The sequence below is a fragment of the Liolophura sinensis genome, chromosome 8 (genome assembly GCF_032854445.1).
Source record: "Liolophura sinensis isolate JHLJ2023 chromosome 8, CUHK_Ljap_v2, whole genome shotgun sequence".
Lineage (NCBI taxonomy): Eukaryota > Metazoa > Mollusca > Polyplacophora > Chitonida > Chitonidae > Liolophura > Liolophura sinensis.
In genome coordinates this window covers 51,311,112-51,338,662 of record NC_088302.1, presented here as the reverse complement: position 1 = coordinate 51,338,662, position 27,551 = coordinate 51,311,112, and the positions used below count along the sequence as shown (strand labels likewise).

The window sequence follows — 27,551 nt, the reverse complement described above, 5'->3', positions numbered from 1 at the left end:
ACAAAGAAAAGAGTAAGAGAGCCCACATAACAACTGAAGTCGACGTACATGTAAAACAGGAATTAGTGCATGGCTAAAGGCAATGTACATATATATATTACAGTTACAAAGAAATGGAAAGGAACAGATTTAGCATTTATGTACATCAAATCTACAACTTTGCACTTTGAAGTAAAACATACTGTAAACATGATGAAAATGATGTGATCAACCTGTCCAATTTAATACTGTTTTATTGTTTTAGATCAATAGAGAGGTACTAACTGGATAGCTACTAAACCCAAAAGGTGAGCTTAACACTCATAAAACATCAGGGCGTGCTCTGTGTTCTGTTTGTCATTTTTAGATGCAGGTAACTGTATAATTGCTGACCAGTGATTGCTTGCTCAATTGCAATTTCCCATGTACACTGAGAATAGGAGTATGGTGCCTTCTTAGAGGAAGTTCACTTATATGATCAGATAATATATACATGTAGCTGTAACGAAATCCAAAACATGGTATGTAGTCTTATGTCCTTGAACATAGAGGTATTCTTCTTACAATAAAGACATTACATGAACTGGGGATACATGTAGAAAATTTAGCCATTATCCCGTGCGCTGCCTTAACTCCACAAAACACAAGAAAAACGTGCGTGATTCCATATAGCTGTCTAACTAAAACTGTCAGTCTCAATTCCGTTTGTCAGCTCTAGGATAAAGTTCCAGTCATCACATATTCTATGTACTCTTTGCACAACAAATTTACCACAACAGTAGTGGATCAATGGTTATCCGTTCTAAGTAACCTTTCTATGACAAGTTGAAGTCTGTTTGCATGAGTACATTCACACCCATAATGATGGCCGCTGTCGTGTATGTGAAATATTCTTGAGTATGGCGTAAAACAACAATCAAACAAATAAATAAATCGTGTATACAGGTATTTCTGTTTTAATATGTGTACATGTAAACAGTATGAACAGGATGACTGATGGAATATGTGTATTTGTCTATGTGTTTAAGTGAAGATGATCATCTTTTCCTGTCCCTCCTGTAGCTCCTTTAATCTACAGGAAACCTAGAATATTTTGGCTTGCTTGATATTGCTGACAGTACGCATGGGAACGTCCCTAGGGGAATGGTCTTGTTCACAAGACGGGGGCCGAGCCCAGGGTGGTGATGGAGTGGTACGATCCGTGCCTGGGGGTGGTGGAGACTCCATACAAACATTCTCAACGCCGTCATCTTCCCTTACGGGGTAACTGGATGAGCTGGTTTTCTCAAGGTTTGGCAACAAATGAGGATGCGGCTTCAGAGTTGAACCAGCCAAAATATGCGTTGGAGCTATTTGTATAGGTTGTAGTCTTCCAGCCTGAAAAAGAAGAGACACTATCATCTTTTGGCACATGTCACTCAACGACAGAAGTTAGGACAAACAAATGGTTTGAATATGAGCTATTCAAAATAACCAGTACACATTAGTAACATGAAATTGGATGCCTTGATCATCCATGTTAACTGCAGGCTTTAGGTGATATTATAGTAAGTCAATAGCCTGGTAATTTCCCTAACATCAGCAGTGAAAAAGCCGAGCTTTCTAGGTTTACACCACCTGCTAAATTGCATGTGGCTATTAAAAGCTGTCATTTTCACAAACATCAACTGAAGCAGAAATAAAGATATCACCTTGGAGAATTTCCAAGTACTCCAGGCATTGCTGAAACGCCATGAGAGCAATTACCTTTCTAAGTGGAGCAACAGTTCATGCATTCAAATACATATCCCAATAAACAATGGAAATAATTATCTCCCCTTCCACGTGCAGGATAGGATTAGCCTGTTAACACGCAACTTGGGATGCTAGCTATGTGTAGCTGTACCTTGACATCAGAGACAAGCAAAATTCTCAGGTGACACAATGAACTCAATATCACTGGACCAGTCACAGCATTAACATCTGACTAGCACCTTGTACGTTCACATCAGGACTCATGTTCTCAACACCTGTGTCTGTGGTGAATAAAGGTGTGTTTTGACAAACAATACATGGCTTTAATAATATAAAGTGATTGGTATTTTTTAACACAGATTGTCACATGAATCGAACAGCATGCATGAAGACAGTACAACAACCCACACAGAGTACTGCAGTAACAAGAGAATGAGAGAAATCGGGCCAAACCAGACATGCTAATGAAGAAAATATCCACACAATATCATTCTTTGTGCAGGTAACTCATGAGTGGTATACACAGTGAGTGAAGTGTGTCCCAGTACAATGTATGGTGTTTTCCAGTGTGTTGACATTCATTTACAGACTCGAAGTAAAAACCTACCTAGACCTATTTTCTGTGAGTAATGATTTCCCAGCAGCTTCAGACAAAAAGAGGAACATTCTCATGACAGCACAGGGACAAAACATGAACTTATACAAATGCTCATGAATGAATTTCCCTGAGACAATTTATATATGCACATCAACCTACATTTACAGTCTTGTGGTGAGGAGTTCTGCCATGGCCATGTATGTTTTTCATCATTGTGCCACGTTTACACACCAGTCAGCATTACGCCACAACCATATTTACCATCCATTTCAATGCACAAATATTTTCTACACAATAATCAGGCGTGTTCCATCACATGTGTAACAGAGCTTGGCAATGTCCCATGCTATTATATTAAATGCAATTAGATTCAAAAGCAAAAAGATGTTTCTAAATGCTAGTGCCACTTGTTCACATCAACCTATCTGATCACCTATCTGATCCCAGTTAACAGAAGGAGACTTTGTCACACAAGGAGGGGAGCATTCCCAGGTATACGCATGCTGTATGTCTATTTTGGAAATATTCCTAATATGGGTCCTTGATGCCACTTGATGACAAACTTGATGAAAAATCTATATCAAAGTTTTCTGCATTTCAGGCAAGAGGCCATATCGCAGATTTTGGCAAAAATCCATATTTGCTACATATCAAATCAAATTTTCTGTATTTACCAAGAATAGCTCAAGTTGCCTTTCAGAAAACAGACTTCCACCTGTACTATGTATTGTGTTAAAATTATTCTTACGTTTGAAAAAGTCATAATGACACCTAAATTCTAAATTTTTGGAACTTTAGTACTGATTTGAGCCATAACAGGTAAAAAGATGGATGTTTTGTGATAAATATTTATTTGCACCATTCTAAATTAACAGCAAAAATCTGACTGAATTTACGCAGATAAACTTTTTGCTAAACTCTCCAATAAAGACTCTTCAAATCAAGATATGCAGAAGTTTTTACCCAGCCACTTTCTTAAGAATTTGAAGTGGGGAAAAAAGGCCAAAAGAAAACAAAAAAGACAGTTTTACCTTATCCACAGGGGTTTGTGTTAGTTTTCTGAGAGACATCTGTTGTGTGTCTGTGTGAGATCCTCCATGAGGGTACATTCCACGCCCAGCTCCACCCCCGGACAACCCATCAGGTCCATATCCCTCACCGGTGTCCATCATATCCAAATCTCTGTGGGACAGGCGTGATACGCTCTGCTGGCCACGAGGTGGGGAGAACTTTCCTGATGCCACCGAGTCAGGCTGGAGCACCTATCACATTCAGTACATGTACATATTACACCAGTAATACAGGAACCAGATATTTACTTTATACACAGTCACAGTTATCGGCCACAACTTTTTCAAAGAAAAAATTACGGTATTTTTTAAAACTTTGACATCTGGCCCAATATAGAGCAGAATATGTGTCTACTCTAAAACTGAAGATGTCAACTCACACTGACTAGTTTCTTCTTTTTCTTCTTCTTGCCCAGGGTGTAGATAGCTGTGTTGGTTGAGGAGGGGGTTATGGCAGGTGTCCACTCTCCAGCATAAGAATCACCATATTTCCTGAGGGAAACCAAAAAATATTTGGAATGAATGAATGCTTGGGGTTTTATGTCAGACTTTTCCAGTCATATGGCGTCATTACTTGTGTGTACATATACTGTGTCTCCTTGTGGCAGGGCAAGTTCATGGCGCTAAAGTGCTGCCGCCACTGCAATATCATGCAGAAGACACCAGACACCAGACCAGTCACATTATATTTGACACTGGGCCAACCAGTCCTGTCTCCTTGCTCTAACCTCTCAGTGGTGAGCGCCATTCAAGGCAGCCACAAGTACCATTTTTATAATCTTTCCTATAACCTGACCTGGGTTTGATCCCAGGTCTCCCAATTTCAAGGCAGATGGCTCTAACCATTTGGCCACAGAAGCAGTCCTCAATTACTTGATGTGACAAGGTTGTGTGTAAATTCTCTAAGCTGTTCAACTGCCCACTTTTGTGTAATAATTTATGCTAAATTGGCCCACGCTTTAAAACTACACTTTGCGAAGTGCCGATATCCTTCAATTTTAAAAGAAATACCAGAAATATTGTACAAGCAAGCCCATCAGCACATCAAGTATAAAGCAGGTTATTAACTGGGTACAAAAATGAAAACAAAACCTGTACTATATTGTTTCACAAAGAAGGTATGTTGGATCATGGCTTCTTGTCTGACTCTTTTATTAATACACATTCATCTCCTCACTGCAGACAATCTTACAAGGTTTTCCTTTGCTGATACTGAGCGGCATGTAGTAGAATGGTCGAAAGTGGCCTACCTCATGGATGAGTTGGATACATCAGCATGGTGATGTCTGTGAGGGGCGAGAGAAGCGTCACTGTTCTGCTGACCACACTTCAGAGACCTCAGTGAAACAGGAGTTGCGCCTAGACACTTACTACCAGGCAATGCTAACAGATCTGCAAAGTAACATTTTACAATGCACATTATCACATGCATATAGATACAGCTACCTTATAAAACTTACACACATCCTTTCATGGAAAAATAAGGAGACAGTTGCCTTCATCTGCTTCTATCAGCGGGGTGAATGTCAAGCTGATGCAAGCATAGTTTTGGGGAAATAGGTCAATATTTACATAAATGTATCTGCTTATAGCGGACAATGTAATCTCTTTATATCTTGATTTATTTTTCAAGATCTTTTGTGCTCTCTTAACATTCATTACTACTATGAACCAAAACCCCCCCCAAAAAAACTTTCTATAGAAGAACTGACTGAATACTGAAGCTACTGAATTTTAACTGAAGCAGTGAAAGGTACATGTAAATACTGAGGAGATTTAAACTGCTTTCACAAATTCCAGCCTGAGTGACTGGCCAATGATCTTGCCAGATCAGCAGGATTATAGAGAAATTGCAGCAAAGCCATTTGTACCTTGTCCCACCATGACATATGTATATAACCACAAACGAAGCACCGCTTTCTTATGCTTTAACTTTATTTTAACGTCCATCCACCTCAGTTGATGCAAGTTCTGCCTGGTTTATAGACATCACATCAACTGAGAACTCTACAAAGTGTGTTTAGTTATAAAATACATGATGCATACAAAGTACATACACAATTAGCTTGACAAGATTATTAACACTGCTGTGCTATTAGTGTGTTAGCCCGCAATGAAATGGTTAGGAAGCAATACCTGGAGAAGCTGGGCTGGTTGATCGAGCAAGGCTAGAGTCTGAGGAGAAAAGAGAAGCATATTCTACCGTTACTACTACAACTACTCATACAGTTAAATGTACTAGAAATCTTCAACCTTTTCAACCACTAAAGATCTGTTTTCACAGGAATTTATGCATACAATTATTATGAAAATGACACTAAAATAATTTGCTTATGACATTAGAGATGTAAGCTTCAACAATCTGCGCAAATTATTTCTCTACATCCTGTGGTTTTCTCGGAGTGTTTCAAAACATTGCTCGCAGAGGTGGTTGACAAGGCTGAACAATTTAGGTACATGTGTGAGCTACAGTAACATGCACATGATACAAATCTGGAGTGAATTTGGAAAACACGAACAGGAACCCTGGTCACAATTTATAATGTCACTGTCAACCTAATTTTGTCATATCAAAAATTCTCCCTGTAGCATAACAGTTGAAATATTTAATCAACTGCTTCACTGAAATGTCACACCAAAGATGGCAGACATGACACCTGATCAAGACACAGCTAGTACACACACCTGAAAGGAAACTTGGCCTATGCTCTCACATGCGTGTACAAATTTTGTTAATTTTGTTGTTTGGCTTGACCGGCTCTGGGATTGAACCCAAATCTGCAACTTATGAGGCACTCACCTCAACTACAGTGGTGAAGAAATGGTGAATTTATGCTTCAAGAACACTATATTTATAACGTGAATGTTAACACCTGGCATTTCAGACGCAGACTCATCTGACTTACTGCTTCACTTAACATAACACAGGTAACATTACAGCATGGAATCTCTAATAAGTCATTGGGAACCAACTATAGGCCTTGAGTAAGTCCACACTTCATCAAAGTTTACATGTACATAAAATAGACTCCAAAGAAAATAAAAAGAAAGTTTCAAAGAGATAAAATTCTACGTCTCATTTAATCCATTAGTAGGGAGTAGATTAAGTCAAATGACAGAAGTAAGTAAGAAAGCATTTGTTTTAATCTGGATATTAAGGACGCAATCACAAACGCAATTTTATCTTGATGAGACACATCCTAGCATGTAATAAGTGTAACCAGGGACAACTTTCACCCCAGAATTGGTGGGTTCAGGTTACCATAGTAGTGGCTCCTGGCTCTCCTCTCCCGAGCTATACGTTGGCTGGTGTACACACCCTGCCCCCAGTCCTGCATCCCTACCCTTGGGGTACCATCTGCACCCAGCTGCAGCTGAAAAAGCAAGAGTATCAACATCAAGATCCAAGCATGTTGCAACCAGGCTAACTGAGTGAGTACAAAAACAGGAAGCTCAACAAGTCCTTGAAAAAAAGTAAGAGAAAGTGAAAATTCATTCATTTACCAAATCACCCAGTCACCAGAAGGTAATCATTTCAAGATTTCTTGGTTGATTTTATGAATTGTAATCTGGAACAATCTTTTTCTTTTTTAGTATTTATTTATTATTTTGATTGGGTTTTAGTGATTAACAAGCAAATATTTCATACAATGAAGGCCAGAGTTTGGGCAGAATAAAAAAAAAAAACACAAGCCATAAGTTTAAAACTATTTTGGCAAACTCTTTGTATAACAAATATTGAGATTTGAAATCAGTACTTCTAATGGATGAATATAAATTTAATTTTCCCAAGCACTTCCTTTTCTCACACATGGAGGCCTGATTTCTTCATTCCAAACTGTAAGTCAAAGTTAACAACAACTGAAGTATTCTTCACACTCTAAATTATGCTCACTAATATGCTTTATTATAGAATGGAAGATGAACCTTGGCATCTGAGAGCCTGTCTGCCAAGGACTTGATGGGAGCGGACCCTTCTCGGCTCTTCTTACGGCTTAATACTGTGTTCTTTATTCTCTGTAGTTCGCCCTGGGTTGATGAATCCAGAAACTGAAACCAACCCATCACACTACAATACATGTATGTGTATAAATTCAATGAAGTCAATTAAGTAAGAAGGTGAGAATTTAGCAGAACAGCATATATACACAGGTCACGTCTCTTGTTTGCTTCATAATAGTTTGTACCTTTCAAAAAAAAAAAATAACACTGACTGATAAATTGGCTGATCGATTGATGGTCAGCACCATGATCTAGAATTTTTTACATAAACCATAATGGCAGTCAGATTTGTGGCACTCATTTATTTACTTGATCAGTGTTTCCCACTGTATTCAAGAATATTTCTTTTATGCAAAGGCAGCCAGCATTATGGTGGCAGAAAACTGGACAGGGACTGGTGAAAACCAACGACCATCTGCAGACTGCTGACATACCTTCTTAAGTACGATCTGAGAGGAAGCTGGCATGGGCTAGACCTGAACTCACTGTGACCACATTGAGGAGAGGTTCTTGAGTCAGGGTGCTGTGAAAAAAATTCCCTTGAGGATAAACACTGAACTATTTGTTAAAAACAAGCAACACAACTCACCTTTCCTGATGTTCTCTTTTCTGTTGCTAAATTGGACTGTATTTGTGTGCCACCCTGTGTTTGTGGCTGACTAGATGTGGAAACTGACTTAACACAACTGTTTGATTGCCAGGAGATATCTCTGTCACGGGGAGTAACTACCGTACTGCCAGCACCAGTTTCTGAACGAAAATCGTCAAAGTGTGAAACACTGTCTTTCTTTTTCAGATATTTGGAGTCTGATGTAGCAGGTATAGGAGTCGGCACCCTTTCAGCATATGTACATGGTTCAGTATCATCACACTCCTGCCTCGCACACTCACTGTTTACATGATTATAATCTGTCCTGGGACTCGAGTTATCTATCACTTTTTTATTCCGGAAATCTGAAAATGTTGTGTGATGCCGATTGTCTATCACACATAGTGAAGCTTTGGCATCTTTGTTTGAAGAGTCTGTGGTTAGCCTGCTAAGTTCCCCTCTGTTTCCATCATTTTGAATTGGTTCTTGCTGTTGCCACTCCTCAGTTCTGTGGTCTTGGCACAGATTTCTGTTGCTACCAGTATAACTGCTCACATTCTTTGCTACTATAATATCATTGTCCCCTGTGTCAACAGGCCCACTGTCTTGTATGTTCTTGTACAATGCCGTGTTCTGCTGGGACTTGATGTACTTGCTCTGGATTTGCAGTTTTCCAACACCGTAGCCATTCTCCTGTCCGTCATGTTTACTATTGCTGATCTGATGGGAATCTGTTGAGAATGAGCTTTCCCGTTTGTTGCCAGTACCATTCACCCCTGCATACTTGTGTGTCAGCTTTGTGACAGTGTCAGACCTGCAGGAACAATAACACTCATTAATTACTTGCAGTAAGTGAGATACCCTATTTCAGTAATAAAATCTTCATTTGTCGACAAACCACCAAAAGCCTGACAACTGCTGACATATCCTTTTAAAATTACATTGAACACTCATAGTCGAACAGGGATTCATAGTCCAAGTTTTCTAATAGGTCCAAATTTTTACAACCGGAAACTCAAAACTGAGTTCTATTTTTCTGGACAGATTGACTTAAGAGGTATTTTAAATGCCGACTTTAACCTGGTATTGAGCTTAATTCCACTTTGGCGACCAGGAATTTTGTGAACAAGTATACATGAAATATATATATGTAAAGTTTAATTTCATTTTGGGGTTCGTTTCTGATCATGATTTTACTGTTGGTACGCAAATACTTTTACAAGTATATTATCCTGATCAGAGATTTACATTGCATAATAAACAGTTATTAAACATGGTAATGCATGTTCAGTTGTTGGTTGTTATATTAAAGGAAAGAGAAAAACTACCAAACATTATATTAAAAGTAAACATGTGCAAAATACAGAGATGAGGCTTATCCTGCTCAAACTACAGGTACATAATGAAAGGGTTACAAACCCTGCACGTGTCATCAAAAATAAACAACATATGCAAAAGCAAACAGTGGGCAAATCCTGATCAGAGATGCATGTATAATTATAATACAAAAGTTATAAACAATCCATGTTCAGTAGTCAACTGTTATATTAAACAAAAAAGCACTAGAAAATCTACAGCACTGGTGCACTGTAAGGCTATGTCGTAAGTGCCCAAGGGAGCCTCACCTCAGATCACTGAATAGCTTTGACCTAATTTACATTGCCTGTAAAGCACTTATTCTTTAAGACGGGTCAGAACTTGGAGGTCACATGACCACTCTTTTGTGTCTAAAACAAAATGGCTGCCCAATGTTAAAGCATTGGGGAAAAGGTCACTTTTTGCCAGTTCCCTAGAAACCAGTAAGGCCTAGTTGTACATCATGAATGCTCTTCAGAAATACTCAAGCTATCTGGAAAGTTGAAAATTTCACAAATTCGAAGGATACAAGATTGCTGACAGCGATTCAAGCTGTTTGTCACTAAGGAGATCACATGGTCTCTAGCCTCCGTCTATCAGAATACTTCAGAAAGTGAGGAGCCAAGATCATGTTGTGCTGTATGAAAGTTTAAGTTATAAGCTCTGTCATTATATATGAACTTCCCTGTGTGGATTTGGAAAATGTACAGGTCTGCCCTTTCAAGTGCCTCTACTACTGTTTTCACATCGCAACAATGTATCAGTAAAAGGACACACTTCCTACCCACCAAAGTTTCTTGGCATTATTGGGTTGGTGACTGTCAATGACAGCTCAGGAATTCATGCCAATTACATGATCCCGGACACACTTTTGACCAGAGAAAATTATCCTTGCACCTGACCAACCTTTTTGCTAAATATGGGATGCCCCAAACAGTACATCTCTAGCACCAAAACAAGGGGCTCAAGTGGGGGCCTCAAGCTGGGAAGAACATATTGTTTGACGCCAACTTGAAAAGGGGTCACTCTTGAGGATTTTTTGATGACGTAAGTTTGAGGCAAAACCTTCTGTCTTGAGCCAGTTACTTAAAATTTTACATGAATCAGGTTCAATTTGTCATGATGATTCTTGGCCCACAGAGATATACACCTTTCCATCACCAAACTAATTAAAATCACAGATAGTAAATTCACAGCGTAATTCAGTAATTGATTCAAACAGCTGCCTGCTCCCTATCTAAAACCGATACATATGCAAGCTTTTCACTGTTACACACACAGTATTTTGCCCTGTACGTTGTGGATTTTTTGATACAAACAACATCACATATCATACGCTCAGCAGACACGGCTCTGTGCTTCTACTGAGTTACACAGGTCAACACACAGGTTTAATGAAGCAGCTCGATTCACCTCATTCTGCTGGACTGACCATAAAGTTGCTGACCACAGATGGTTATGTGATTAGTATTTTGTGTTAAGAGGATGCTTGATATCAAATCTTCTGTGATGGCAGTCCGTCTTTGAACACTGTAAGGGGGGAAAAGCAACACGGTTTGAGACCATTTGCTCAACTGTGTCGGCACAATTAGGCCGTCTTTTTTTGGTATCTTGGTCGTGAAAATCACGGCTGATTACTTCTGCTTGTCACCAGTCAAGCCATTGACGATCGAAATCAAACGATACACACATATGATTCGAATACAATTCAGTTTTTAGGCAAATATTTGAGTATTTGTATACGAATAACACAGAATGGAGTTTTTTTTACCCCAGTACTCAGTTTTTGAATGAATTTAACCACTGAATACCAGGGTTCAAAATCGACGTGTAAATCCCTGAACATTGTATTTCGTGGATGGTGTGGTCAAAGTTTTGTTGAACTGCCGTATTTTCAGTTGTGCTGTTTTGCACTCCAACACTTTTTTATATATCTAATAATAACTGAGGGTAAGTGACACCCAAAATGTCTGTATCTAAAGCTGCCTCTTTCTGCACTTTTACTTGTTCATTTCATTATGGTTATTGAAGGTTATCTCAATGATAATATGATGGCTATAGAAAACTGGATCAAGCCCTGAAAAAACACTGCCTTCACTATCAAGCTGACAACCTCCTCTCTTGAATCTGCAGTTCAACACATGGTCAAACTGATCAAGGGCTGATCTGCCTATACAGGTACAGACAGTTTTACGTTCTGTCAACTGTCACCTTTGTCATGAACACCTGGCACTGATGTATTACACAGAACTGGTTAAGTATTTGTCAAACATTCTGACACAAGCCTCACACCAAAACCATGTCAGGAATTACTGTCAACAGGAAAATCTGTGAGTTAAATACTTCAAACTACTTATCCCACATCAGCAATATTCTGCAGCACATGTTACCTGTTTTCTGTATCTGTGATGTCACTCTTCCGCTTTTTGTTGGATAACTGTGAGCTAAAGAGTTTCACAGGCACACGAGAGTTCTTCAACAGGAGACTTTCTGTCTGGAAAGCTGTGTGCTGAAGACAGTCCTCTACACTCAGTCTATCTTCTGGCTCTAGCATAAGAGTTTTCTGAAACATATATATCAGTCACATTGTCAGGAAGGAAAAAAAAAAGAAAGCAGCATGAATATGTTCAAAAATAAAGAAAAGGCAGATTGCACAATGATATGCTCTGTGAGCATTGTCATCTATGGCATGTGAACTGGGGATATTAAAGTACTGACTACACCTTGGGAGAGCTTTATACAGACAGCGAGGTCTACATTCTTGCTGTCCATCAATCCACTTTTCTGTATGAAAGTTAATCCTTAGCCAGCACTTGTTCATTTAAGGCTGTATGAATTTCTGCATTTCACTGAAGAGCAAATCTAATATAGTACTCTTTAAGTCAAGGCATCAACGCGTAAATATAAAAGGATTCACAAGCTTTCGATGCACATGCCGGGATCACTATTAAGTGATACTGCCACTTGACAATGATACTGTCATGTGGATGCTGTCACTTGATAATGATCCTGCCATGTGGATGCTGATCCTGTCATGTGGATGCTGTTGCTAGATAATGATCCTGCCATGTGGATGCTGTCACTTGATAATGATTCTGCCATGTGGATGCTGTCACTTGATAATGATCCTGCCATGTGGATGCTGTCACTTGATAAAGATCCTGTCATGTGGATGCTGTCACTAGATAATGATAATGTCATGTGGATGCTGTCACTTGATAATGATCCTGCCATGTGGATGCTGTCACTTGATAATGATCCTGTCATGTGGATGCTGTCACTTGATAATGACCCTGCTATGTGGATGCTGTCACTTGATAATGATCCTGCCATGTGGATGCTGTCACTTGATAATGATCCTGCCATGTGGATGCTGTCACTTGATAATGATCCTGCCATGTGGATGCTGTCACTTGATAATGATCCTGCCATGTGGATGCTGTCACTTGATAATGATCCTGCCATGTGGATGCTGTCACTTGATAATGATCCTGCCATGTGGATCATGCATCACTTGATCCCGGCATGTGGATCGAAAGCTTGTGAAAACTTTTGCATTGTGTGGGCAAGCCTTGACTTCATTATTATTATTGAACCCATGTACAACTATGAGTCCTAAACAGTATATAATAATACTTTTTATTGATTCTTTCAAAGCAACGTTTCTTATTAAATGTGTATTCTTAATACCTTACTGAAAATCAAAAAGTGTTGAATCCTTCAATTTTTTTGCTACATGAATAAGTTTATTAAATAAAACAGTGATGTAACAGGTGGATCCACACCTGAAGTCAGAGTCAGGATCCTTAGATCCACACATGATTTTAACTGTGGAAAGTTTAGCAAACAAATACCCCAACATTCATGTACAATAAATCTGAAATTTGATCCAAAAATACATGTACACTGAAACAACGATTCAAGAAAATAAGAGAAAAATTGATGACAGCATACACAGTCAGTCTCTTAATAACATGTTACAATGTACTGAGGACAAACTCGCATTTTGATAGATCTTAAACTGATACTACTCAAAACTGGCCTAATAAAATTCCAAAACCAAATAAAGTATATTATCATATTTTAATAAAGCTTCTGTCCATATTCTTTTTACAAATCAAGAGAACAACTCGGAAGAAATGAAGGAATCTCAAGTTCAACTGGATCTTCCTTTTCAACTAGCGGAGCATGTTAATAGGTGAAAGTGTATCTTTGTGACGTCAATGGAAAGAAGGGTGGTTGATAATTAATGAGGGGGCAATGCTGATGTGTTCATTAGGGTTGGCTTGGTGCAAGCTGATCTCACCTGCATGAAGTCAATCAGCACACTTGAGAGAATCCCCTGATAGCGACGCTTCAACAATTGAGGACTGGTCACTGCAGGAAACTGAAACCAGGGGAACTAAACAATAAACAACCATAGCTTGCAACACTGCATCTGCGCTGTGGAAACAATACAATCACAACTTTACCTGTACGTATAAAAACCATAAGTATATTAACACCTGTACTGATTAACATCTAAAACAAAAGTAAATATGAGCTGACAACCATTTCACCTGTGTACCTTATCACACATCTCAGGCCAATCAGACTAAGAAGTGTTGGAATTTATCCAACAAAGATACAGTGATACACACTTTACAAACATATCCAAATTACTCTTTTCGCACCAACAGAAATTTTCAGATCTTTTCTTGTCAAAATTTTGTCAAAAACTGTTTGTATTTTATGATTTGACATTGTTGCATTATCCGATTAAGGAGAATGTCTTTCACAAGAATTCAAAGAAGAAATATCCAGTTTGTACAGTTTAATTATAAAGTAATGATTTATTCACGAACAAACCCTGAGTCCAGAAAATCTCTGGTTTCCGTAGAACATGTCCATCTGTTTAGGCGGTAGTGGCCCCAGAACTTTCTGAATACAGTATAACTGGTCTATCTCACTCTCCCCTGGAAACAAGGGCTGGCCATCACTCAATTCTCCCAGGATACAGCCAATAGACCATATGTCTACAGCCTTGCCATATGCTCCACTGAAACATCACACATGTGCAATACATATTTACCCTAAGTACTCACTATGCACTCCCTAACAATAGAATACACTGTAAACTGCTCTATTGTGCAAAAGTGCACTCTCTTAGATTGCACATTACACCCTCATATCCACAACCTAACCTTCCGTACACTCTTCTACACTGAACATTACACCCTCATATCCACAACCTAATCTTCTGTACACTCTTCTACACTGAACATTACACCCTCATATCCACAACCTAACCTTCCGTACACTCTCCTACACTGTACATCACACCCTCATATCCACAGCATAGCCTTCTGTACACTCTCCTACACTGAACATTACACCCTCATATCCACAGCCTAACCTTCTGTACACTCTCCTACACTGTACATTACACCCTCATATCCACAGCCTAATCTTCTGTACACTCTCCTACACTGTACATCACACCCTCATATCCACAGCATAGCCTTCTGTACACTCTCCTGCACTGCACATTACACCCTCATGTCCACAGCCTAACCTTCTTTCACTCTCCTACACTGTACATTACACCCTCATACCCACAGTCTAACCTTCTGTACACTATCCCATATTGTACACTACACCCCGATAACAGCCCACCCTTTTGTATGCTCTCTTATATACTGTACCTTACACCCTTATGTTCACACCCCACACTTCTGCACACTTTAATATATCGTACATTACACCCTGATATCAACAGCCTACCATCTATGCATTCCCTTACATTACACCAATACCCACAGACCACCCCTCTGTACACTCTCCTACATTGTACATTACACCAGGATATCCACATCCCATCCTTCTATCCAATTTCCTATGTCATATAATTAAACTCTCAAATGCACAGCCCACCATTCAATACACCCTCTTACACTGTACCCTACACCCCGATATCCACAGCCCATCTTTCTATACTCTCTCTTACATCGTACATTACAACTTAACATCCACAGCCCACCATTCTCTACTCTCCTATACTGTATATTACACCCTGATAACCGTAGCCCAACCTTCTATACACTCTCCTGTATTGTACAATACACCCTGAGATCCACTGGCTACTACTATATACACTCTCCTACATTGTAAATTCCCATGATCACAATCTGATACCCACAGCCACCCATGATATACATCTTCCAAAATTCTTCATACTCTCCTATACTATACACTGCACCCTGATAATCACTGCCTAGCCTACTCCACTTGCTCCTGCACTGTACACTTACATCCTGACTGCCTGACCAATAGAAGCTCAATACCCTGTATCCATGTATTACACACAAACATACTCTGTTCTCATTCATCCCTCAACACTGTAAATTCAACATGTCCACAGCCCCTCTATACACTCTGCCACACTCCAGCTTACACTTGGATGCAAAGGTGGACTTACCCTAGGAGTAATTCTGGAGATCTATACCATCTTGTGGCCACATAATCTGTATACACAGCACACTCCCCATTGGTCAGGCTACGGGCAAACCCTGCGAAGTACCAAGCCATACAGGCACATGGATGATATGTAAGAGAAGATGTGACAACATGGGATGATCAATAGACTGGTTCAATACTGGCAGTTTGCTGTAGTGCAAACATTTTATGCAATCTCAAACCAGGCATCTAAATTGTGCTATACTACATAAACAGTCAAACCTGTTCTATGCGGCCATTGAAGGGAGATGTAAAAAGTGGCCGTATACGACAGTTGGCCACACAAGACAGGTTGTGAAGACCAAGCCAAATCACAACTGAATTAAGTTTCAGGAAATCTACACATGTACACAGTACACTTATAAATAATTGTTAAAACACTAATCTGTTCTGCTATATACATTTCATAGAAATACAACAATTGTAGTGAAATAATAACTCAATAATTTCAAGTTTTGTGGGGTAGACCTATGGACCTCACGCATTCAACAGGCGCTTACAGAAAGAGTTTCAGGTCAAGGCACGCATGACAGGAGAACTTTCTTCCCATCACTGTCACACTCTAGAAAGCCATGTGCCAGTTTGACCTATGACATGACTATTCTAACAAATTTTTGGACTGTAAATGGCAGAGTGCTGAGATGCTCGAAAATCCAGTCAATCATATTTGCCATTACCCATAAAACAACGAAAACAACAAAATGTATCAGTGAAGGAAGATTAATTTCTCTGTGTGTTCAGTACAGGCATTATTTTGGTAACGCGAAATGAAAACACAACACCATTTCCCTGCAAAGATAATGGTCAAGCAAGTCAAATAATTTGTTAAAGAAACCATTCATAGCAGGAACCACAGGAGGTCAGATTATATCGGAGTTTGCCTGCTATTTAGGGCATTCATAGCTCAGACCTCAGCATGGAGCTAATCCACTGCAGCAATGGATTTCCAGAGTGTCCGGACTATAGCCAGTTGGGCCTCATTAAAGAATAATAGACTTCACTGCCATTCACCAATAATGATCACACTTCACTTGTCATCACAAAGTGGCGGGTTGTAACTTTTAATCACTATTGATTAAATAAATAGATTAAATTATTGGTCGCCATTTTGAAATTTTCGAATATCCAACGCGCAATCATCATTACTGTTGAAAGTCTTGACTGCTCAGGACAGGCTGATACAGAATTTGGTCGCAAAATATATTATCTGCTGTTGGACAGGTATGACTTTATATTACAGGTTGTTTAACATGGAAAATTGTTTGGCCGCCGCAGAGAGTGGCCGTTTACGGCAGATGGATGCTGTTTACAGGTGGCCGTAGGTACAGGTTTGACTATAAATTTAAAACATATAAAAACACGCCCAGCAAAACATTCCACACAAATGTTATTTTATTTTTTTGAACTACTAAATATAAATATTCAATGCTTACCAAAATCACATAGTTTCAGAACACCGTTTTTGCTAATGAGTAAGTTTTCTGGCTTGATGTCTGAAAGATTAAAATAAATAAATTATTTTTAGGAATTCATTTAACTGATTTGTAAAAATTAATTTGTACAGTTCTATTCTCTAAAAATAAAAATAGTTGAACACACACACTCATACAACAGGGATAATAATACTAAGTTTCCTACAGACATATATGTAGTTGCATTAAACAGGAAAACGTCAGGCAACATTAGGCTGATGCATGTAACTGATGTTCCTCACACAAAGGTACAACGCTGAACAGTGGATTCCGTAACTAAATTTAACAGAAGATGGTACCTTGACAATCCCTACATACAACATGCTGAAGAAAAAGAATGCAGTTGTACATGTAGTTGTTGCTCTTGTATGTACATTTTGCAATATCAAACTGAGATAAAGTCATACTGAGGTTTGTATTACTGCAAAGATAGTGTTTAGATAAGTGTTTATTTGATAATCTGAAGTCTGACCTTCCTATACCACTTATGAACTATGAAGGGGCATCCCTCTAGGAAACAACTGCTCTGTGCCTCATATTGTTGAAGTTTAATTAAATAAATAAAATGTACAAAAAAGGTTGCCAACTTTAACAATGACTGTAGTTCACAGCGCAAACTATATCTCTCATTAGTCAGTTACAACAGCAAAAAGTGAGCACAAGACCAATGACATACATATAGCAAGGATGTAAAAGGTTGCTACAGTGCATGTGGCAATACTTGTTAAAACATGAAACCAATCGTGATACTGTCAGTTCTATACTAAGGTAATTCTTCAACCTTTTCGCATGTTTGCAAGGTGTTCATTTAAGTATATTCTGAGAACATTACTCTGTGTAAACTGACAAAACTATACTTTCCCTGAAGCCCTGAAATTGATCAACCCAACTAACATAGATTTGTCTCAAAAATCGAAGTGAAACGGTGCCTAAATCACGCTGAAAGTTGCTTTTTCATACACGAAAAGGTTAAAGAATTAAGGTAAAAGCATTGCATGAGAGAAAAGTGGCAGCTGTTTGAACAAGGTTTGAAAAACTAGTTTAATTTGACACAAAAGAAGTTTATGTACCTGTATATCCATTATGAAAACTTTACATGTAAGGCTTTTCCAAATTAATCAATTATCAGTACGTGTAGTAATTAACTAACCTCCGAAAAAGGAAGAGCATGATATCCTGATGGTTTTAACCACTAGGCCTAACATGTAATTGCTGTTAAAAAAAGCAATCCACCATCATCTCAGGGGAAATGAAACAGAGTGCAAAATCAATGAAACAAATCACTATCAATTACAAGGAGAGCATTTCACAAGGCAGAAGAGTATCTGGGTAGAACAGAGCAAACTCATGTAGGAAATCTCTTCAATGGTTTCTGCTTTGTGAGCACTTACAGCCAAATTTGTCGGAAGAAGTCCCATTATCAGTTCATAGCACATTACACATTTTAACATTCCAGCCGCATAATCGATCACGGCTACTTCTCATTCAACTGAACCATCTCTCTAAATTAATTATACATGCTAAGCTCTCCATCAGTTCAGGCCTATTTGAGAGCTTCCTGATAAAGAGAACACAAACTCGGTTTGAGCGTTTAATCATATTATTGCTCAAATATAAAAAAATAATACCACAAGTAAATTGTACTGAAATTTGAAGTTGACCATACATGCATGCACATACTACATATCTAAACTCATGGACAGATTTGGACCTAAAGTAGTGTGGTAATTTTTAATTCTAATTTTTATCACTGTAGACATAGTCCTAATATTTTAACATTTCTACAACCATAAAAAAGTTTAATGGGAGCGCTCAAAATATTATTCATTTTTTCCACGTCGATTAAGAGTCCAAAAGATAACATAAGCCAACCTCTTAACATTTCCTTCAGAACTTTTTGTGCTCTATAATGAAATGATACAGGACAGAACTCTGCCTGTAAAAATGTCACTCTTTCTTTACAAAATGTTTTGCTTGAATTCCCACAGATTAAGTAGCAGAGATTTGGCACAAGTGTTTTCTTCAAGAAATTGGCTTGTCCATTTTATGTGCCCAAAAATATCAAATAATTAATGTACCTTAATCTATTAGCCATTTTGTAAATTATGACATATTTCAAGACATTACTACTGTATATCACACTTTGTTTAATTTGCGGAGCACAATTACAGAGGTTACACAGAGCAAAAATGGATATACAGATGTAACATAAAGGTGTCCTCTTAGATGCAAAGGAGTTGTGATTGGTTGGAAACTGAGTGAATTCATCAATCTACAAATTGACATGGACAGAAATGTGCACCTGTATATATTTTCTATCCTGGGAACATAATGAGTGTATGTGACTGTAGGCCATACAAACTTTTCTATTATTTATTTATTTATTTGACTGGTGTTCTATGCAATACTCAAGAATATTTCACTTCAACAGCGGCCAGCATTATGGTGGGAGAAAACCTGGTAGAGCCGTGAACTCTTGTATTAGAAGGACTAGTATTAATACCATTCCGTACTCCTGCACACTACTCTTACTGCCTCCTGTATATATCCACCATAACTCCAATGACCAGAAGTACACATACATACGCCAGAGTTCAATATTGGCAGGTATTGACAGGATGAACAAAGCGTAGAGTACAACAGGCATGCCTATGCCTGCAATACAACACTATGGCTGAGAGGGTGTGTAACTGTACATGTTGCTAATAAACAGGCCATCTAACAAAAGGAGTGTTAATAATCTTGGCATGAAGATACCATGTCAATCTCCGGAAAAGGCCTACAACAAGCATGTGAGACAATGGAGGAAACATAGAAATCTCCTTTTTGAATTTGTATTCTGATTAGAATTTTATATGTGCACTATTAAGGAACATTTCATTGCTCTGATGGTGGAAAGATTCACATTATTTCTGACAACACTCATATACAGGCCATACTGAAGTGTGATACGATTTTCTTTCATTAATCTATCCAAAATGCACTGATCAATAACAACCTTTTTCCTACCAATTTCTTTTGGATATACACTGCTCCCTCGAATTTACAAAGGATCGACTTACCGCGAAATTAATGTAAATTTGGAATATGACAAATAAAAACTGTGATGAGAATCATAATCCTACAATTCCTGGGTAAACAATGAGACATACTCAAGGGAGTCTAGGAACAAAAGTGATTTTAGCTGAATTGCTTCCCTTCACGCTTGTTGGGTGCTATGAAAGGCCTCCACATATGATGCTGCTGTTGACTCCAAGTTGTTTACTTTTATTTTCTTAAACGTAAAGCTTCAATGATGAAATACACCAGTTTCACACTTGTTTAGGTAATTTGGTGACACGACATTTTGTGCATAATTATGAACTCTCCTGGAATATGGCGTTGTCCATTTGGTGCATTTTAATAGTTTACAGTACATTTACGAATGGTGGAGAGAGTTCGTCAGCGCAGAAAAAAAATGTGAATCTCCTCAATGGTTATGTTTCTTTTAAATCGCCATGAGGTTTGTTAGCCTGTCTGAGCAGTGGGAAATTGGTTGAAAAACATTATCAATCTGTTCATCTGTTATGTAAATAAAAACTGAAATATATGTATTGTGGAATAACCTTTTCTTGACCTACGAAGACAGATTTGGTGACATCAGTCCAGCCATGTAACAATGTGTCTCCGCCATCTTTGTTTTCTTGCACATTGTCAAGACAGATTAAAGTTTGTTCTCTTCAAAATATACTATTCCATAAAAAAGTAAAGAATTCTTGGCATACTCTTGCCATGCAGGTCTAAAGTTCACCGTTCTTGAAGATAACAGACTTTCGATTCGTGAATAAAGCAATGGTAAATAACTTTACATGTGATAATGTTCCATTATTTCAAAACTCCATTGTGAGAATGCGAGAATTTTTATAACTCAGTCAACACAAGTACCTGAAATTCTTATGTACATTTTGTATCATACCGTACAACTGTCCTCAGTCATTCTGATTTGATTTTGCGCAGATTCGATTTATAACACAAAACGAATCTTTTGGGTCCGGATGAGCACGTCATTTCGAGGAAGCAGCATATCACATGTATGTGTCACACTGCACAGTTTACAAGATTACGAATCTTTCAATAGAAGGCACATGCACATGTCTATATTCCTGAATTTATCCCCTAATCGATCCTGGCTTTCAAACAGTCAAATTGTCTGTACTTTTACAGTATCTTTTACTGCATCTACTATCAAACGTCATTTCATGAATAGCACATATCAAGGGCATATCTTTGCTTAGAAGCTGTACTAAACCGTGTACCATTTACATGCCATTTTCCACCAAAGTGTCATTTTAACAGCCCTGTATGTATCACTAGTATACCACATACTCACACAATACATTTAATTATTTGGTCAGCATTTTATGCTGTACATGAAAACCACCTGTCAGAAAGGTTTCCCCTCATACAAGGGTATCTAACTACACATAGTTTTCTTACCTCTGTGTATGATATCATTAACATGGCACCAGTGTATGGCCTTACACAGCTGATAGGTAAAGTTACGAGCCTTCTCCACAGGTACGCCATTAGGTAACTCCTCCAGCATCTCTAGCATGTTCTGAGGAATGACAGGAATACAGTCAATTAAGAATACACAGTTAGGCTTATAACTATAATTCTGATCCATTAGACACCTTTAATGTGTACATAATAAATGGTATCATTGAGTATAAACATCTCGCACCCCCTCACATTAACCTGAAACTGGTTTAAGAAAAAAAGGAATCAAACAGAAATTGTATCTTGACAAGTGCTGAATGTAAATCTCTTTGTGATAGTGTCAGCTTCAGCACAAGGCCAATGAAAAAAAGCCAACTCCTTTCTGCTCACCCTTTCAACATATTCAAAGACGAGGTAAAGCTTTCCTCTCCGCCTGAATGCCTCCTTTAACTCCACAATATTCTCCTGCTTGAGAGCCCTCAGCATCTTTAGCTCTCTCAGGGTGGTTCTTCTGGTGTCTTCATTATCTGCCACATCAAGTAAACTCCACAGTGTCACAGACAGACAAATACTTTATAAATACAAACACTTAACTGATGGTTTGACAATCTCCACTCACTTGTGTAGGTTGGTACATGCATATATTTATGTTTAACAAGAACAAATGTAGCACTGAATTTCATAATTTTCACTCATTATGACAAAAGACAGCCTCACAGTTGTAGTCTTGCTTTCCTAAATATATGATGTACATGTGTAAGATTTACTACAGGAGTCATTCATAAATCTCAGACAAGGGAAGCCAGAAATCTTTTTGTTTTTTACTTTACTGTGTTGACATACAAAATACAAGTACATCCAAATGGCTATTCTCCCTGGCTCAGTCTACTACAGTGTTGCTCTCAATACAGCTGACATTGTCACATATTGGAATTAAACAAATTGCCATTTACATGTAATGCAGATGTAACGTAAAGGTATATATTGAAGTTTATTGAATACATACACGTACTTCTTCATATCCTGAGACTTATTTATTTAATTGATGTTTTATCGTCTGAACAGGTAAATCATATTATCTGTGAGGGTTTGTACTTATCAGATCAATCCAATGCAGATTATTCATATAGCCTCAGCATCCAATCACTCAAATACTCCACATCTTTCGTACATGTAAGTCACTCAAGTCCATAATCCTATATTTGGTGAACCTGTGCATGTATACTACATGCAGGCACTTATCTGTTGTGTGAGACCTAATCATTTTACATGCAACATTGTTCAGCTCAATTTCATACATCCAGTAGAAATACATACATACACATCTGCAAACATGCTATCAACCTACCTTCAGAATCTTTAAACTTCTTGATAGCAACAGTCTCTCCTGATTCCTAAAGTATATACAAAACGGGGTTATCAAAATAAACACGGAAATACTTGTAGCTCGGAGAAAGAGTGGTTTTCTAATCTAAATGAAGTTGCAGTGTGTGGAAACAAGTTTTTCTCATACCGCCTACTGTGTAGACTAATTGTTATTTACAAATATTTGTCGAATTTTACTTATTTTTCCAGGTCTTACTTTTTCTCATGTATTTGTTGCTGACACAAGTGAAGGAAGATTTCTTTCATAAAGCAACTGCATGATTTTGGGCAAGAAATAAGCTTTTTCATTTCATTCCGACATATTCCATATAAGACATTAATGTCAAATACGTGTGCATGATAAAACGGTCATTTCTGACCATTTAATCCCACTACACCCAAAAAAAAAAAAAATCATAATTAAAAAAAAACAAAAACAGAAAGACAAAATGTCAGTTTGATTTCTTCATTTCCGCAAATCATACTGTGCTAATTCTGAGCTTAACGTCCATCAGCAAGCATGTTGACCCCTTGGTGACATAACAGACTCACAAAGAATGCACACTCTGTAAATTCATGTATATACTACAGATACCATACAGTCATATGCTAAGTAGGCTTTCAGGTACGTACATGTTCAAAGATATAATTCTTACTTGGGCTAGAATGGGGTCAGCAGCGTAATCATTCTTTAATGGTATTTCTTAGCCAACATGTCTGTACATGCTAAATACCTACAAATTCTCCATACCACGAAGGAAAAGCTAGAATGGCACTTATAAAAACAGCTGGAGATCAAGGATAAAGTACTGAATTTTAAAACTATTTTGTGTAACAGGTCACTCACGCCAGTATTTATGTCGTCACAATGAAAATCTACCCTGAAGGCTTTTGTGAATGACCAGTGTTGCAGGTCAATAGAACTGTTTAGTAATCTGTCCGTGCAGATCCAGTTAATCAGTGTCTAAGTCACTTAAACCTAAGGCTATGTGACAGGTTTATTGCTCCTAAAAAGCAAACGTGTTTAGAGACTGACAGAGATCAGTCACAAATGGCATGGCTTATACCAAAGCTACATTATACACCCATTAGTACCCTCATGACCATGGCATACTTATTCTTACAAAACAACAATATGTGCAGCAGGATACAAAAAGAGAATTGGTAGATAGTAGATGAACCTTATCATTCCATGATAGCCAATCAGGCACCTACATGTAAATGGTGGGGGGAGGGGGGGTTCAGTGCTAGACCCGTTACGTTGCCATGGTTGTTCTGTTTACCTAATGCTATGGGAGCTTAATGTGAAAACAGAACCCTAATGTCTAACAATTAAAGCTGTGTAATGTGCCACTATATCATGCATTCCCTACAATTTCATGACACAACAATTAATGCCTACAATTTATTTTCACAAATGTTATCATAATGCATTTTCCTTTGTTACTAAAGTTAGAAGTATGTTATCTCCACTAAAAATACATGAAGAGTCGCAAAAAAATTTACATGAAATCTTCACCTTCAACAGCCCAAAAATATGTGTCATTCACTTTCATCAAAAGTACAATTATTTCCTTAAATTGAATTCTTTTACATTTCCACATGTACACGTAGGCCATCGGGTGCAATACTAGTGTACACAGGCACTTTTATGTACTAAAGTTGGCAAATTTTTGCCTTCCATGGTATTTCATTACAAACACTGCCACAAGCAAAGTATTTTCACGGACAAAGAAAGGAATTACATGTGTACCTTATGTCGACATCTGAGAACAACTCCATAAGCACCTGAAACATTAAAAAACAATATTTGCCTTCTTGTAGAATGCTTCTCAAAAACATACAACATATATAATTCATCTGCTTTAAGTGAATGTTTTAAAGACGAAAGGATACAAGAAACTCATGTTTTGTATCGGGGGGGGGGGGGGAGGGGAGGATGGGGGGTAAGAATGACTTTTATCTACAGCCTTCCAAAGGTGTAACATGCAGTCGTGACATCAATGGTGACAGCTGTCAAAACAACTTTGTGGGGAGTAGTTTGCCGTAGATGTCAATTCAGAAATGTCACTGACAACATAAGCATAAAACCAAGGGGTACTTTTGCTAGATAAAATACGCAAAAAAAAAAAAAAAGAATTTTTTCCTCCCATTTCTATAGCAGTTTTTTTTTTAGTTTAACAAATAAGCATAATCTGTATTTAGAGTTGTTTTTCATTTATCCTTTAATTGCTATAATATATTTATGTACACATGTACATGTATGCGACATCTTTTATACAGATAAAAATGAGAGGTACAAAATATACAATACAAAGATACATGTGTGTACCAAAAAGAGTTTACAACAAAACTATGTTTCTCAAAAAAAACAAAATCAGAAAGTATACATCCATCTTAATACTATGTATAACAGTTACCTGCATATGATCAGCTGAAGATCATCAAAATATATTTATCTGATCGTTCCTTAATGCCATACCCAATCATTTTTAGCTTTATACGCCGACAGAAAGCTTTATGGATAGAGGAATCAATCTTTGGCAAGTTTAATGATAACCTTTCACACATGTGGCATACAGATATGCCCACCATGCATGTAATAACAAAATATAAGTGATCAATGTCTGACTATGTAAACAGCCACAAGTATTGAGAGCAAGGAAATCTTCAAATTCACTGTCGAAAGCCTGCTTTGAACCCACAACCTACATATATGTGTCGTTGCCACTGAAAGACAAGCACTGCTTTCAAACACTGAAATCATTAAAAAAACAACCTAAATATATGAATATTAAAAATCACGTTTCACAGAAATGCATGTTAAAATGTTTGACCAAAATTTTACATGAAACTTCACTGTTCATAATAAGACACTGTGAATTTGTTAGACCTGGTATACAAATCTGACATGGCAGGCAATATATCAATATGATATAAATATGTAAAGCATTAAGCCTGTTGTCTGGCAGGTGCAGTGTTATGACAGGTGGATGAAAAAAACAATGGATCAATGGATTAAACACCCACTCCGTTAATTAGCTGTTTATTAGCTTTGCAAACACTGGACTACAACCATGGAAACAATTAAATATTTATGTCCAAGATATCCAACCTAATTTTCAACATATTGCCTCAACTCTCGTCTTGTAACACCAGGCCAGATTCAAAATAAGTTCACTGTACCACATGTTATTCCACTTGATTGATAAGAGTTCTTTAATGTAAGAATAAATGCCCACTCACACAGTTAAAGGCAACAAGATTAAAGCCAAAACATACCCAGAATACTGTATTTCATCTAAAGTTCACCATTATTCAAATGACACATTTTATCTGAATTTGACTGATTCATCCCCCTATAGGCACACTTAAGAGTATTTCCTGAAATTTGATTAAATTTCTTATCGGATAAACAAAAAATTTTCTTATCAGAAACACCAAAAATTATCATTTTAAGTCCTATATATTCACCCCAAAGTTGATTTTTATACACCAAACTTTAGGTGAAATACTTTACATAAAATCTGCCAGAACCTAATTAACTTATTAAAAGAGGATACATCCGAATCTGTACGTACGCTTTAAACATTTATGACAAAACTGAAAATAATTAACCTTTTACCTTAATATTAATACTGTTATCTGATTCAGGTTACATATTTTATTTAGAGGGTGGTCTACAGCAACATTTGTTGTATCATTTACTTTCACATTTATGTGCATAAAGGGTGCAAGTCTTATTAGCATTCTACGTCTATACGTCTCAGCAATGCAGAACTTAATTTGTTCAGATTTCGGAGATAAGAAATACATACATCAGACACTCACCTTCACCAACAACCCCTAAAATTTCGTACTTGTTCATCACATATCAATATTACCAGTTGTGGAGTCTTTAGAACCCTACAAACAAAACGAGCAACAAATCTTTACTATCATGACTGAAGGCTAGACGTTCTGAGTCATTGACAATCTGACAGGCACAACAATAATTGAAGAGCTGTAGACTACCAAATTGAAGTGAGTGTTCCTGCAACATCACAAAAACTGCTGATACCGAGGTTAAATTTCAGTACATATATAGCTTGACTTACCGTGTAACAGTCATCAACTCGGCTGAAGTGTTTCTGTAAACTTCCTAAAGCGTTTATGCTGTTCAACTTCGGTAGGCCAACAACAACGGCGTGTGCCCTGGGCGAGTTGTAACACAGTGCGATCAACACCTTCAGTTACGTCCTGCAAAACTTATTCACTTGGACGAAACACATGGCTAAAGATATGAAATATGGATCGCCATTATTTTCCTCAAAATGCCTGGCTATCTATTGCTAAATTTTTCCAGAGAGCCCTCATGACAAGCGTACATTCCACTTCAAAGGACAACAAGCAACTCAAAGCGCCGCCATGAA

The 27,551-nt window shown here is 37.8% G+C and overlaps 1 protein-coding gene across 2 annotated transcripts; it reads right to left on the bottom strand.

Annotated features, from left to right (window-relative positions):
* On the bottom strand, nt 1-27,551 carry LOC135472487 (serine/threonine-protein kinase dst1-like). 2 transcript variants are annotated; one of them, XM_064752010.1, is made up of 19 exons: nt 27,237-27,551; nt 26,971-27,045; nt 24,893-24,927; nt 23,123-23,168; nt 22,165-22,301; nt 21,772-21,892; nt 17,257-17,316; nt 15,786-15,876; nt 14,177-14,366; nt 13,635-13,715; nt 11,719-11,891; nt 7,973-8,786; nt 7,309-7,431; nt 6,644-6,755; nt 5,518-5,556; nt 4,632-4,773; nt 3,762-3,873; nt 3,343-3,573; nt 1-1,356 (listed from the first exon to the last, which is right to left on the bottom strand). In XM_064752010.1, exons 2-19 carry the CDS (start codon nt 27,005-27,007, stop codon nt 1,063-1,065), a joined length of 2,838 nt encoding a protein of 945 aa, XP_064608080.1. In that variant the 5' UTR covers nt 27,008-27,045; nt 27,237-27,551; the 3' UTR covers nt 1-1,062. The 2 variants fall into 2 exon arrangements, with proteins under 2 accessions (XP_064608080.1, XP_064608081.1); XM_064752011.1 differs by lacking the exon at nt 5,518-5,556.